Here is a 15385-nt window from a genome sequence, read left to right as displayed (position 1 = left end):
ACATGAAATCTGTACACTGATGATTTATAATGCAATGGGAATTTTTCTTTTTCTTAATTGTAAATAAAAATTAAGTGTAAGAATCAGAAATGACAAAACTCACAAATAATCACCTAATTATTAATTAGTATAGTTTTAAAATAATTTCATAACCTACATCTTTCTGAATAATTACTTTTTTGTATTTGTCTACACTTTCTCACGAAAAACGTTCTGGAGGTTCAAATCACAAATAAATCACATTTTTTTCTCTAAAAATAGAAGATTACCTGCAATTAACACCCGCTTATTAATAGGTCCATTCACGATAACATAGTAATTTTCCCACGGAGGTGTGTTACATAAAAATATAACATTTAGGAATATTTTATGTAAATAGAAACATTTAACAACAGGTTAATGAAAATGGAAAATTCCACTCGTTTGCGAAATCCTATAATAAGTCATCAGTCACAGGAACGTGGCAGCTGTCAGTAAAAAACGATACTAATTTTGCTTTAAATTACTTTTCAACCAAATTCTATGTATGTTGATAAAATTGTGGTAGAGTGAAAATGAATATTATTGGAGATACTGCCGACACATACAACGTACCGCCTCATCCCCCCAGAACCATTGCACCAAACAACATAACAAAAGTTTCTGGAAATGCTTTGTACTGGATCTTACAGGTACAAGACACAAAAAAAAAACACAAAAATTGTCTGAATTAATAATATTTCCAGATTACTGTTCTGTTGGTCACTCTCACGTTCAAAATCTTGTGTAACCCAGTGGTGTGGTTCATACTGAGAACCAGTTTCAACGTGATTACAGAAGTGTTCCTTTACCTGGTTTTAGGTGCCTGTTCATTTTTGATCAGCATTATCACCCATTTAGATGACTATTATACCAAAGGACGAAATCAGATGAAAAAGATGAAGGAATCGAACGAGGCTAATAAATGCGGTGAGTGTTGATTGTCTTTGATGATTTTAGTATCTTTGAGGTTGCTCCAAATAATTATTCCGCATACAGTGCAATTTCTTACAGCGCGACAAAGCTTCACATAATTATGCTAAACCATGTAATTGATACCTCATGGAATAACTGGCATTTGTAACATATAGCAGACCAATTTGTAACATTACTCTTGCAATTTATCTTCTTCTTCTGTACACGCCTTTGGCAGTATTTCCTGGGATGTTGATTGCTAGCTGTCCTTCCATTTTTAGTCTTCCTACTGGTCTAGTCCTTACCAGTAGGAAGTTTTGGTCCATCCTCTTTACGTGATTGTACCGTTGTCTCTTTCTCTGTCTTCCCCATTGTTTCCACGATTGTAAAACTTGTTCTATAATTTTGTCTTCAACAGCAAGTTTACATCGAACAGGTTCTCTGGCGATTGTTATTCCGGGCCATGACCGCAGTGTCATCCGCGTAGAGTGCTAAGCTGGTTCGCTGAGTTCTAGGCGGATCTGAAACATAAATGTTATAGAGAAATGGCGACAGTACTGCACCTTGCGGCACTCCTGCTTCCATTTCCCTATAACTTGAATAGACGCTGTCGATTTTGACTCGAAAGCGACAAGCTGAAAGAAAAGGTCTAATTAGTTTTACCAGGCCGACTGAAAAGCCAGCATCCAGCATCTTGATTAGAAGTCCTTTGTCCCAAACCCTGTCAAAGGCCTTGGAGACGTCTAGCAGCACGGCTTCTGTCGCTTTTTTCCTGTTGAACCCTTCCGTAATGTACTCGGTCATCCTCAGGACTTCCTTTGATAGTGTCCTCCAGAATCCAAATCTCTCGCTCGTCGGGGATGAAATGCAGGTCCTCTTCTTGCTCCTTTAGCCTCCTGAGGATGATAACTTCTGCCACTTTTCCCAAGGATGGCAGGAGGCTGATGGGCCGATAATTCTAGGGGAACGGCGGGTCCTTTTGTCGTTTCGGGAATAGCAGCGGCTCTCTTCCAGTCAGCAGGAAAGTGCCTCAGTCAAAGTAACAATATTCAACAGGACAGCTATCCCGCGTCTCGGAAGTTTTCTGAACGCAATGTTTCCTATCACGTCCCATCCTGGTTATAGGAACTTTTTCTCATATTTTTGGATGTACTATCTCTCCTTACAGTTTGTGACACTAACCTAACCAATAGGCAACTTGTGTATCTTCTTACTTGTATATCTCTTATTGAGAATACTTTTTCGGGTTTCAGGTACCACAAGAGATGGGGTTAAAGTCCAGAACTGTACCATAAAGCGATTCGTGGAGACCCCTAAAACCTTTTAAATTTTGTATTGCTTAAAGGTAATTAAATAATTATTTTCCTGAAATGTGTTTTTATTTTCGTCAAATACACCTTTGAAGCAGCCTGTATTGTTGAACACTGTTTTGTTCCACTAAAAGTGTTTGCGTCATCTAATCATGAAGGATCATACATTTTAGCGTTACTTATTATTGAAAACAGGCGATAAGACTTCTCGAAATCGAATTTTCTCATTTAGTATTGAACAGTACATAAAGTATTTGTCAAAAACACTCAGGTTCTTATCAAACCATTGTCAAAAAGTACTCGGGTTTGCCACATATCATTCAATAGAGTGCACTTAACGGTAAATTTTGTTACAAAATTTCAATAGTTTTAAATTTCACTCGGTAAGGATTACATGAGCTGTACAATGAGCTGGTTCGGTGTAATTTTTGTTTCAAGTTTAGTAATATCTGGGTAAGTGCACGAAAATGTACTATTTACCTTTTAACTCAAATAATGAAATACGCTCAATTCTAATAACATTACAAACGGAGATTTGAGTGATTTATATTATGTGCCATGCTTAGTTCTATATTCCCTTAATATATCAATAGGATTCTGTCTGAGGATTCTGAAAAGAGATTCCCAGACACCTTTAAATTTGGAACCGCCACTGCGTCCTACCAAGTGGAAGGTGCATGGAATGAAGATGGAAAAGGAGTCAGCATCTGGGACACTTTTGTCCATGAACCAGGTTTGCAATACCACAATTGCCTTTAGCGATTTCATTCCTAAATTATGGAATATTAGGTCACGTACAGGAAAATGCTACTGGTGACGTCGCCTGCGACTCTTACCACAAGTATAAAGAGGACGTAGCTATTTTAAAGGACCTGGGAGTCAAACTGTATAGGTTTTCCGTATCCTGGCCCAGAATTATGCCTGATGGAACACCGTTCTACATCAATCAAGCTGGACTTGATTACTATATAAATCTAGTTCAGGTGAGTGATATCCCAAAAAAAAGTATATTGTCCAAGGTGATCCAGTTTTAAGTGTCAACACTATTCTATATAGTCCATCGATTTTTTTTGTCATAACAGTCAGACCGTTGAAGTTTGATCAAATTTGGAACAAGTACTTATGAAATTAATACTCATTCACATCATTACACAAATTCGATGAGACCCATAGGAAATTGAGACAAGATACAGGAAGGTTCCAAAAGAAAAATGTGAAAAAAGTTGTAAATGATGCAGGAGAGCTCACTGTGGATAGAGAAAAAATTAGAGAAACCTGGAAAAAGTATGAGGATAATTCAAATTTGACTCTCACCATTGGGTTCTCGGAAACTATGAATGATGCAAAAAAGTTTAAATTGGGGCAAAGTTGGGCAATTTAAAGCTGGGCCAAATAGATTTTTTAAAATTTCGATTTTCTAAGAAATTTCTTATTATTTTCGGATTAATTTTGGCTTCTTAAAAACAGAAAATTTTAGCACAAATGAAATTTTCCTGCCCTCTATACTGACCGCCGCCATACTGGATTTAAACTTGTCAAGGTAGTCATTTTTTCTATAATTTTGGCATAAAGAACACGAATCCGTTTTGCTGCCAATTTGTCAAAGTTTTAAAAATTAGGACACTATTACTCTGATGGCCGATTACACCGACATATTTAAGGACACCCTAGACTAGGTTTTAATTTGACTATGACATTTTGCAGATGATCTGTCACAGTCAAATCACAACTTAGCCTAGGTGAACCTTAGGATGCCCTTAATTACGTCGGTGCAATCCGCCATTAAACTCTTAAAAAATGACATTTTGACAAATGACACTTTAAATCACATTTCTACCATTAACCTAAACTAGTTAAAGCAGTTAACGACAATTTTCAAAATTTTAAAATTTTTCAAAACTATTCATGAGAATAATGTTAAAAAATCTAGTTTATTATTTTTCAAAATCAACTGGTACTTTGTACGGAAAAATTTTATAGTATACAGGGTGGTCTTCCAGGAACCTCCGCGATCCATTATGGGAAAACCGAATGGAGCATAATAATTCTAAAAATTTGATGATCGACCGGGACAGTTTATTTAAAATATTTTCAAAATGGTGGCGCTTCCGGTAATACTAAAATTAGGTACCAACTTGCATATTTTAAGTGGAACACCCTGTATATTATTATATTTTTAGATTCTCTTAACGATTTCAAGTATGTTTCACGTATGATAACCTACATGTGTCTGCAACGGTTTTCGAGATATTAACGTATAAAAAATGACATTTTCAGATTTTGGAGTGTTATAGCTCCTAAGCAGGAGTTAGAGCAAAATGGCTTGCATGTTTCTATCTTAACTTTTTCCGGTGTATCCGAAGGTCATACTGCTGTCAAAATTTAAGATAGGAACATGCAAACCGTTTTGCTCTATCTTTATCTGAATAAGAACTATGACAGTTCAAAGTGTGAAAACGTCATTTTTCAAACGTCAATATCTCGAAAAAAGTTGCATATAGATATAGGTTATGACACATAAAACATGTTTTAAATCTTCAGAAGTAAACAATTATTATTTAAATCAAGTGATCTTTTGAAAATTTAAACTTATAATTATTACCGCACGCATGTGCGGTAAAGTACACTTACTACCGCACTGTTGTAGATGAAACAACCAACGAGTTAACCCATAATGTTGTCATTCAGGAACTTCTAGCCAATGATATTGAGCCGGTGGTAACCCTTTATCATTGGGACTTGCCTCAACATCTCGAAGACTTAGGCGGCTGGTTAAATCCCAGACTTGCGGAGTATTTCGGAGACTATGCCCGAGTCGTATACCGTACTTTGGGGCCATACGTCAAATACTGGGTTACCATCAACGAAGCGAGCACCACCTGCGTTAATGGTTACGGTCAAGGAGCACATGCTCCCGGTAAAAAGAACCTCGCCGAAGGAGTATACCAGTGCGCTTATACCAGCATTAAGGCTCACGCTAAGGCTTACCGTATCTACGAGGAAGAATTCAAAGCTGAACAGGGCGGCAAAGTTACTTTCAATATTCCAAGTGCCTATTACTATCCGAAGGACGAGGATAATGTTTTGGATGTGGAAGCTGCGCAAAGAGCGTTTGAATTTAATGTAAGTAACTACTCAAACAAAAGGCATATTTTGGCGGCAGTATTAACCTGAGTTTTAAGCTGTAGTAACATAGGCCATCCTTTTTCATTAGAATGAGTTAAAATAAGACGGGCATTGTAAACACGGACGCCAAAATACGTCTAATGGTTTTAATTTATTTCAATCATTCCAATCCATTCTTCCGTTCTTCTATTATCAATTCATTTTCTTTTTAAATTTCTGACAATTAGCCATCTCAATCATTTCAATCCATCCATCCGTAAATTTACCGTGAGTAAAATTCAATGTGACAGGAAAATTTACCAATTTTACTTCTAAATTCTAATTTGATCAGTAAATTTAAGAATCTTATTGAAATTTGCTGAAAAGATATCATTTTTCTATCATGGCATTAATCTGAAAACTCATAAATCTGAATCACTCCATTTTTCATGCATCCCCTGTATGGTAGCAGCACTGACGGACTGTAAAACCGCTAGGGATGAGTTTAGCATTTTTCGTAACTTTCTCCCTTTCTGAGGTATTTAGCAAAAACTGGTTAGATGCAACAAATTTTCAAATCGGTTCAAATTGTGGTTTAAAATTTGAGCACCCTGTAACTTGATTATTTTTGGGAGTTCGAGGAAGTTGAACTACTCAAATTAATTGTCTTGAGCTTCTCTTTCTAGTGGTGTAAAGCAAAAAATTCTATCTTAAAAATTGCCTACAGGGTGGCCAAAAAATCGGATCACTACAATTTTTATGCACCCCCTGTATAGTAGCAGCACTGACGGACTGTAAAACCTCTAGGGATGATTTTGGCAGTACTTTACAAACATTTTTGCTCTCTTTCAAATTTTTCGTAACTTTCACCCTTTCTGAGGTATTTAGCAAAAATTAATCTAATAATAAATAATAAAAAAAAATCTATCTTTAAAATTGCCTACAGGGTGGCCATAAAATCTGAATCACTACAATTTTCTTGCACTCCCTATATAGTAGCAGCACTGACATACTGTAAAACCGCTAGGGAAGAGTTTAGCAGTACTTTACAAACATTTTTGCTCTCTTTAAAATGTTTCGTAACTTTCTCCCTTTCTGAGGTATTTAGCAAAAATTGCTTTGATGCAACAAATTTTGAATTCGATGGAAATTGTGGTTTAAAATTTGAGCACCCTGTAACTTGATTATTTTTTGGAGTTCAAGGAGGTTGAACTACTCAAGTTAACCGTCTTGAGCAGCTTGAGCTCCTCTTTCCAGCGGTGTAAAACAAAAAATTCTATCTTAAAAATTGCCTACGGGTGGCCAAAAAATCGGAATCACTACAATTTTTATGCACCCCCTGTATAGTACCAGGACTGACGTACTGTAAAACCGCTAGGGATGAGTTTAGCAGTACTTTACAAACATTTTTGCTCTCTTTCAAATTTTTCGTAAATTTCACCCTTTCTGAGGTATTTAGCAAAAATTGCGTTAATGCAACAAATTTTCAATTCGGTTGGAATTGTGGTTTAAAATTTGAGGACCCTGTAACTTGATTATTTTTGGGAGTTTACGGAGGTTGAACCACTCAAATTAACCGTCTTGAGCTCCTCTTTCCAGTGGTGTAAAACAAAAAATTCTATCTTAAAAATTGCCTACAGGGTGGCCAAAAAATCTGAATCATTACAATTTTCATGTACCCCCTGTATAGTAGCAGCACTGACGGACTGTAAAACCTCTAGAGATGAGTTTAGCAGTACTTTACAAACATTTCTGCTCTTTCTCAAATTTTTCGTAACTTTCACCCTTTCTAAGTTATTTAGCAAAAACTGGTTTGGCGTAACAAATATTTAAATCAGTTAAAGTCGTGGTCTGAAATTTGAACACGGTTTAAAGAACAATCAGGGGCAAAATCATTTGTAAAACTCTTTTGAAGTAAGAAAATTATTGTTTTAAGCATGTTTTTGGAATCCTCATTAAATTTCCTATCCAATAACATGGAAAAACACTACAAAATTTGGTACAGTCAAGGAGAAAAACGGTGTCAAAGCTTGAACTGCCAGAAACACAATATTTGTAATTTACATACCAATAATTGACTTGTTAAATTTTTCTGACAGTAAAATATTTACTCTACCGGTAATTTACCCATTAGGTACTACTTTTTTAAAAATTTCTGGTCAATTAGCCAGCTCAATCATTTTAACGCATTTTTCCTCTCGTTTACTCTTTTGATTTTATCAGTTTTAATATCGCATTTGCCTTTTTCTCCTACTTTGGATATTTTCCTTGTTTCTCTCTTTGTTTTTGTACTTTTGTTAAGTTTCGCAGGATTGAAAAAAATATCAAGTCTAATAACCGGATTATTTAATGATAAAAAAACACTTATAATGGCGCAAAACTTTAACAAACATCTTATTTGTCAGCTGTTCAAATTTCGATTCCATACAGTTTTCATGAAACTTGGATTCCAGAAATATATGAATTGAGCTTGAATCTGAAATCGATTTCAATACCGGTTTTCATGTTGTTTTGAACTGGAAACTAGAGTTTTCAGTTGTTTTTCGTAGTCTATATGTAAAACATCTAATTTATCGTAGGTTGGTTTATATGCTCACGCTATTTTCAAAGGAAACTGGCCTCAAGTAGTCATAGACAGGGTAGCCTTCAGGAGCAGTCTGGAAGGTTATTCATTCTCCAGGTTGCCTGAATTTACCCAAGAAGAAATCGATTACATTAATGGAACTTTTGATTATTTCGCTTTAAATATGCAAGTATACCAATTTGGTTTAACTGAGCTGTTAATAATTGTGACCACTTTTCAGGTATACCAGTAACGTTGTGGAGCACATTGACGAACCAGAAATTGCTTCACCTTCCATTTGGCTTGATCAAGGTATAACAGAAAAATTGACGTAAATCTAATGAGTGAAATATATTAATTTAAGGTTCTGCAAATTCGGTTGATCCTTCTTGGACCCCAAGTGTTGCCAGTTGGCTATACTCTGACCCACCCGGTATCAGGTATCTTCTGAACTATCTCAATGAAGTGTACAACCCTGGTGAATTCATTATCACTGAAAACGGTTGGGCCACCAGCCCTGGCGAGATAGAAGACACATCAAGAGTTACTTACTTTAAGGTATATGCATAGAAAATTGTAAAAACCAGTTAAAAACGTAAATAGTACAATTTTTTAGGGTTATTTGAGTAATATTCTAGATGCAATTCTAGAGGATGGTATCAACGTAACCGGATATACTTTGTGGAGTTTGCTCGATAACTTTGAGTGGGCCGAAGGTTACACGTAAGTTACACAAAATCGATTTTACCAGAAATGGATTAATGGTAATTTACTTTATAGGCAAAGGTTTGGCATTGTAGAGGTTGATTTTGATAGTGAAGAAAGGACCAGGACGTACAAGGAATCGGCCAAGTGGTACAAAAGAGTAATTGAAGCCAGGGCTATTGTCGATTAGTTATACCTGAAAATGATTCTCTCTTAGAATGAATAAAGTTAACGAATAAAATACACGATAGTGTGTCATTTTATACTTACTTACTACTACTATCCATAATATTTGACACCGTTTTTCTCCCTAACTGTATGTAGAGAGTGTCTCATTACAGGTGTTCCATTTAAAAAAATACAATTTTGGTCTGTCACACTTTTTTGAGACATCCTGTATAATTCAAAAACGTTGCGTTCAAATCTTTAGAACAAATTCTACAACTTTTGTATAAACATTTTTTTCCAAAAAACCTAAACAAAAAACAGTTAAAGGCCGTTTATAATGAGACACCGTGTACCAAGTTTTGTAGTGTTTTTTTTTACTGTAATTGATAGGAAATTTAATGAGGATTCCAAAAATGTACTTAAAACAGTCACTTTCTCACTACAAGTGGGTTTTACAAGCGATTTTGTCCTTGAGTGTTCTTGTAAACTGTGTTTCTAGCAGTTTAAACTTTGACACCGCTTTTCTCCCTGCCTGTACCAAATTTTGTAGTGTTTTGTAGGTTGTTAGATAGGAAATTTAATGAGGATTTGAAAAATGTGCTTAAAACTGTCAGCTTCTCACTCGAAGTGGGTTTTACTAACCTAACCTAACCTAACCAACTATTTTGTCCTTGACTGTCCTTTAAAACTGTGTTTCTGGCACTTCAAACTTTGACACCGCTTTTCTCCCTGCCTGTACCTAATTTTGTAGTGTTTTTTCAGTTTATTGGATAGGAAATTTAATGAGGATTTCAAAAATGTGCTGAAAACTGTCACTTTCTCACTCAAAGTGGGTTTTACCAACGATTTTGTCCTTGAGTATTCTTTTAAACTCTGTTTCTAGCAGTTCAAACTTTGACACCGCTTTTCTTCCTGCCTGTACCAAATTTTGTAGTGTTTTTTCAGGTTATTGGATAGGAAATTTAATGAGAATTCCAAAAATATACTTAAAACTGTCACTTTCTCACTCAAAGTGGGTTTTACCAACTATTTTGTCCTTGACTGTTCTTTTAAACTGTGTTTCTGGCAGTTCAAACTTTGCACCGCTTTTCTCCTGCCTGTACAATATTTTTAGTGTTTTTGCAGATTATTGGATAGGAAATTTAATGAGGATTCCAAAAATATACTTAAAACAGTCACTTTCTCATTACAAGTGGGTTTTACAAGCGATTTTGTCCTTGAGTGTTCTTGTAAACTGTGTTTCTAGCAGTTCAAACTTTGACACCGCTTTTCTTCCTGCCTGTACCAAATTTTGTAGTGTTTTGTAGGTTATTAAATAGGATTTCAAAAATGTGCCTAAAACTGTCACTTTCACACTCAAAGTGGGTTTTACTAACGATTTTGTCCTTGAGTGTTTTTTTAAACTGTTTTTCTATCAGTTCAAACTTTGACACCGCTTTTCTTCCTGCCTGTACCAAATTTTGTAGTGTTTTGTAGGTTATTAGATAGGAAATTTAATGATGATCTCAAAAATGTGCCTAAAACTGTCAGTTTCTCACTCGAAGTGGGTTTTACCAACGATTTTGTCCTTGAGTTTTCTTGTAAACTGTGTTTCTAGCAGTTCAAACTTTGACACCGCTTTTCTTCCTGCCTGTACCAAATTTTGTAGTGTTTTGTAGATTGTTAGATAGGAAATTTAATGAGGATTTGAAAAATGTGCTTAAAACTGTCAGTTTCTCACTCGAAGTGGGTTTTACTAACCTAACCTAACCTAACCAACTATTTTGTCCTTGACTGTCCTTTAAAACTGTGTTTCTGGCACTTCAAACATTGACACCGCTTTTCTCCCTGCCTGTACCTAATTTTGTAGTGTTTTTTCATTTTATTGGATAGGAAATTTAATGAGGATTTCAAAAATGTGCTGAAAACTGTCACTTTCTCACTCAAAGTGGGTTTTACCAACGATTTTGTCCTTGAGTATTCTTTTAAACTCTGTTTCTAGCAGTTCAAACTTTGACACCGCTTTTCTCCCTGCCTGTACCAAATTTTGTAGTGTTTTGTAGATTATTAGATAGGAAATTTAATGAGGATTTCAAAAATGTTCCTAAAACTGTCAGTTTCTCACTCGAAGTGGGTTTTACCAACGATTTTGTCCTTGTTCTTGCAAACTGTGTTTCTAGCAGTTCAAACTTTGACACCGCTTTTCTTCCTGCCTGTACCAAATTTTGTAGTGTTTTTTCAGGTTATTGGATAGGAAATTTAATGAGGATTTCAAAAATGTGCCTAAAACTGTCACTTTCACACTCAGTGGGTTTTACTAACGATTTTGTCCTTGAGTGTTCTTGTAAACTGTGTTTCTAGCAGTTCAAACTTTGACACCGCTTTTCTCCCTGCCTGTACCAAATTTTGTAGTGTTTTGTAGGTTATTAGATAGGAAATTTAATGAGGATTCCAAAAATATACTTAAAACAGTCACTTTCTCACTACAAGTGGGTTTTACAAGCGATTTTGTCCTTGAGTGTTCTTGTAAACTGTGTTTCTAGCAGTTCAAACTTTGACACCGCTTTTCTTCCTGCCTGTACCAAATTTTGTAGTGTTTTGTAGGTTATTAAATAGGAAATTTAATGAGGATTTCAAAACTGTGCCTAAAACTGTCACTTTCACACTCAAAGTGGGTTTTACTAACGATTTTGTCCTTGAGTGTTTTTTTAAACTGTGTTTCTAGCAGTTCAAACTTTGACACCGCTTTTCTTCCTGCCTGTTCCAAATTTTGTAGTGTTTTGTAGGTTATTAGATAGGAAATTTAATGAGGATCTCAAAAATGTGCCTAAAACTGCCACTTTCTCACTCAAAGTGGGTTTTACCAACAATTTTGTCCTTGAGTGTTCTTGTAAACTGTGTTTCTAGCAGTTCAAACTTTGACACCGCTTTTCTCCCTGCCTGTACCAAATTTTGTAGTGTTTTGTAGGTTATTAAATAGGAAATTTAATGAGGATTTCAAAACTGTGCCTAAAACTGTCACTTTCACACTCAAAGTGGGTTTTACTAACGATTTTGTCCTTGAGTGTTTTTTTAAACTGTGTTTCTAGCAGTTCAAACTTTGACACCGCTTTTCTTCCTGCCTGTTCCAAATTTTGTAGTGTTTTGTAGGTTATTAGATAGGAAATTTAATGAGGATCTCAAAAATGTGCCTAAAACTGCCACTTTCTCACTCAAAGTGGGTTTTACCAACAATTTTGTCCTTGAGTGTTCTTGTAAACTGTGTTTCTAGCAGTTCAAACTTTGACACCGCTTTTCTCCCTGCCTGTACCAAATTTTGTAGTGTTTTGTAGGTTATTAGATAGGAAATTTAATAAGGATCTCAAAAATGTGCCTAAAACTGCCACTTTCTCACTCAAAGTGGGTTTTACTAACAATTTTATCTTTGAGTGTTCTTGTAAACTGTGTTTCTAACAGTTCAAAGTTTGACACCGCTTTTCTCCCTGCCAGTACCAAATTTTGTAGTGTTTTGTAGGTTATTAGATAGGAAATTTAATGAGGATTTGAAAAATGTGCTTAAAATTGTCAGTTTTTCACTCGAAGCGGGTTTTACCAACGATTTTGTCCTTGAGTGTTCTTGTAAACTGTGTTTCTAGCAGTTCAAATTTTGACACCGCTTTTCTCCCTGCCTGTACCAAATTTTGTAGAGTTTCTTCAGGTTATTGGATAGGAAATTTAATGAGGATCTCAAAAATGTGCCTAAAACTGCCACTTTCTCACTCAAAGTGGGTTTTACCAACAATTTTGTCCTTGAGTGTTCTTGTAAACTCTGTTTCTAGCAGTTCAAACTTTGACACCGCTTTTCTCCCTGCCTGTACCTAATTTTGTACTGTTTTTTCAGGTTATTGGATAGGAAATTGAATGACGTTTCCAAAAATGTGGTTGAAACTGTCAGATTTTCACTCGAAGTGGGTTTTACCAACGATTTTGTACTTGTTCTTGTAAACTGTGTTTCTAGCAGTTCAAACTTTGACACCGCTTTTCTCCCTGCCTGTACCAAATTTTGTAGTGTTTTGTAGGTTATTAGATAGGAAATTTAATAAGGATCTCAAAAATGTGCCTAAAACTGCCACTTTCTCACTCAAAGTGGGTTTTACTAACAATTTTGTCCTTGAGTGTTCTTGTAAACTGTGTTTCTAACAGTTCAAAGTTTGACACCGCTTTTCTCCCTGCCAGTACCAAATTTTGTAGTGTTTTGTAGGTTATTAGATAGGAAATTTAATGAGGATTTGAAAAATGTGCTTAAAATTGTCAGTTTTTCACTCGAAGCGGGTTTTACCAACGATTTTGTCCTTGAGTGTTCTTGTAAACTGTGTTTCTAGCAGTTCAAATTTTGACACCGCTTTTCTCCCTGCCTGTACCAAATTTTGTAGAGTTTCTTCAGGTTATTGGATAGGAAATTTAATGAGGATTTCAAAAATGTGCTTAAAACTGTTACTTTCTCACTTAAAGTGGGTTTTTTTAAAGGGTGTCCTTTAAAAAAAAAAATTTGTCCGCAAAAGTACACTTTTACGCCCCCATTTGCGGGCGTAAAATAGCACTTTTACGTCCATGGGCCTAAAATAAAAAAAAAACAAATTAGGCAAATAAAGCGAAACCCCGTGAAATAAAATCAACATACGGGATGACTAAAGTGATACTTACACCTTAAAAGTTAAAAATATAATTATTTAATTATTCCTATACACAGACTCAGAGCTATAAAATGGCACACAATAAGCAAAATAAATCCAAAATTACTCAAAACGAGTAAGCCAAAGCAGAAATTACTAACATTGTTGCCAAATTTACTCATAATTTGCAGTTTCTAAAATGTAACAGTGTTGCACTGGCAGACTTTGTTGCCAAATTAAGTCAAAATCAAAATTTTCTGAGGAAGAAGTCTTTGTCAGAATTACATACACATCACAGTTAATTGTGTGTTTCTGTTACCCTCCTCATCCCACGACTACCCAAACCGTTAAATTCAGAAATTATGCATTTTAACAGTTTTCGGCCTCTAACTCCCTAAATGGCCTTTGAGAGCAAAAATGCTTTAAAGCAATCTTCTAGAGCGTGAAATTTCCTACAACTCTATAATTTAAACTTTTGCTGTAACTTTTCAAAAAAAAACAAACAAAAAAACTGTTAAATTTGCAACTTACGCCCTGCCAGTTGTGAGTGCGTTTATCCTGAGCTAAGTGAGTGGAAATCTAGTCCACTAGGTGCAGAAAGTCATTCTGAATATTTATGGCCTTTTGCAAAAGTTTCGTAATTTTAACCATTTCCAAGATATTCGACTTCTTGTTTTTTTTAAATTGCATCATAATTTTGAAAATTCCATATCTCCGGCATTTTTTTGGGTTTCAGCCACTGTAAAAATCTCAAAATGTTCGTCTCGAACTTCTCTTTCACCTCGTGCTAATCGCAACACGATTGAAGATATACAGAGTGTTCAAAAGAAAATAAAATAGATTTAAATTTAATACTAACGCTCTGTCAGTTGTAACAGCGTTTACTCGGTTTTAAGTAGATGCAAACTTAGTTCACTTGGTCCAGAAAGCCATTCTGAACATTTTTGGTCTTTTCTGAGTTTCCGAGTTATTTGACTTATTTTACTTTATTTTTCTTTATAAAAAATTGTATCCAAAATTTTAAAAACCTTATATCTTGGTTATTTTTTGGGTTTTAGGGACCTTAAATATACTACATTTTAGATCCATTATAAATAAGTGCTGGACGCGTTATTTGCTTTTAATAGTATCAATTCCAGATATGTACTACATAAGTAAATATTTCCAGTTTTTTCGGAGAAAAATAGAGTTTTATGGTTGTTTCCGTTGGCTCATCAAATGTATTCTGAATTTCGCAATGCAAGTCCACATGCAGCATTTCCCTAAATCACAAAACAGTTCGTAGTTTGCGATTGGTCAAGAACAAGTCTACACATGTGGACTTATCATAACACGACAATATTTGCCCACTGCGGGCGTAAAACCCCACAACCCCATTTGCGGGCGTAAAATAGCACTATTACGCCCATGGGCCTAAAATAAAAAAAATAGTTATTTACATTACTAGTGGGGTATGAGCATTTTATAGTCACGAGTGGGAGGATCACACGAGTACGTAAATTTGCCATACCCCACGGGTGATGTACAACATTTTATCTACGACCATCAGAAGCGGCGTAAAGTAAGAAGAAAATTCATATTTTGTGCAATGTGAACTATTTAGGAACGTCTCGTATATGCTTGCTACGGGTAGTTATTTATTACCCTTAAATCTTGTCATATACGCTGTACTGTTTTGGTGTTGTTGTTATGGTGGCCATTTGTTTCCACATATCACTTAAGCGACAATTTAACAGTGTCAGTCACAAATTTTTAAAAGTGCATTTCGTTATGAACATGTCTGAAGAACTTCCGTCAGATATTGAAGAAGCTGCCGCAAACGTGGTATCTGGCTTGTTGCCTGCCAAGTCAAAGGAGAAATATGAAAAAATGTATCAAAGTTATGTTTAAATTCAATAAACAATTACAGAAGAAATTTTCATTTAATAGTATATTTTTTTATACTATTTTATTTATTTTTTGTTGTTTGT

General features: G+C 35.3%; 2 protein-coding genes across 2 annotated transcripts; both read left to right on the top strand.

The window, feature by feature from the left end:
* The first annotated feature begins 438 nt into the window (after positions 1 to 438).
* On the top strand, positions 439 to 2304 carry LOC145724320 (uncharacterized). Its single transcript, XM_081972487.1, has 3 exons — positions 439 to 671; positions 726 to 948; positions 2187 to 2304. Exons 1-3 carry the CDS (start codon positions 555 to 557, stop codon positions 2258 to 2260), a joined length of 414 nt encoding a protein of 137 aa, XP_081828613.1. The 5' UTR covers positions 439 to 554; the 3' UTR covers positions 2261 to 2304.
* A 233-nt stretch (positions 2305 to 2537) lies between these two features.
* LOC145724319 (myrosinase 1-like) lies at positions 2538 to 8861 on the top strand. Its single transcript, XM_081972486.1, has 9 exons — positions 2538 to 2696; positions 2837 to 2976; positions 3033 to 3226; positions 4932 to 5366; positions 7928 to 8097; positions 8153 to 8223; positions 8276 to 8469; positions 8528 to 8634; positions 8692 to 8861. Exons 1-9 carry the CDS (start codon positions 2638 to 2640, stop codon positions 8804 to 8806), a joined length of 1485 nt encoding a protein of 494 aa, XP_081828612.1. The 5' UTR covers positions 2538 to 2637; the 3' UTR covers positions 8807 to 8861.
* The last annotated feature ends 6524 nt before the right edge of the window (positions 8862 to 15385 follow it).

The sequence above is a fragment of the Ips typographus genome, linkage group LG2 (assembly GCF_016097725.1).
Source record: "Ips typographus isolate SLU linkage group LG2, UJ_Ityp_2.0, whole genome shotgun sequence".
Classification (NCBI taxonomy): domain Eukaryota; kingdom Metazoa; phylum Arthropoda; class Insecta; order Coleoptera; family Curculionidae; genus Ips; species Ips typographus.
This window is presented reverse-complemented; position numbering and strand designations above follow the sequence as displayed.

Excerpts from the sequence above, each read along its gene's own strand:
- LOC145724320 (XM_081972487.1), top strand. The coding sequence starts at position 555 with ATGAATATTATTGGAGATACTGCCGACACATACAACGTACCGCCTCAT. Across the intron at positions 672-725 it reads CTTTGTACTGGATCTTACAG|ATTACTGTTCTGTTGGTCAC; the intron begins GTACAAGACACA and ends TAATATTTCCAG. Across the intron at positions 949-2,186 it reads GAACGAGGCTAATAAATGCG|GTACCACAAGAGATGGGGTT; the intron begins GTGAGTGTTGAT and ends TTCGGGTTTCAG.
- LOC145724319 (XM_081972486.1), top strand. The coding sequence starts at position 2,638 with ATGAGCTGTACAATGAGCTGGTTCGGTGTAATTTTTGTTTCAAGTTTA. Across the intron at positions 3,227-4,931 it reads ACTATATAAATCTAGTTCAG|GAACTTCTAGCCAATGATAT; the intron begins GTGAGTGATATC and ends GTTGTCATTCAG. Across the intron at positions 8,224-8,275 it reads TTCCATTTGGCTTGATCAAG|GTTCTGCAAATTCGGTTGAT; the intron begins GTATAACAGAAA and ends TATTAATTTAAG.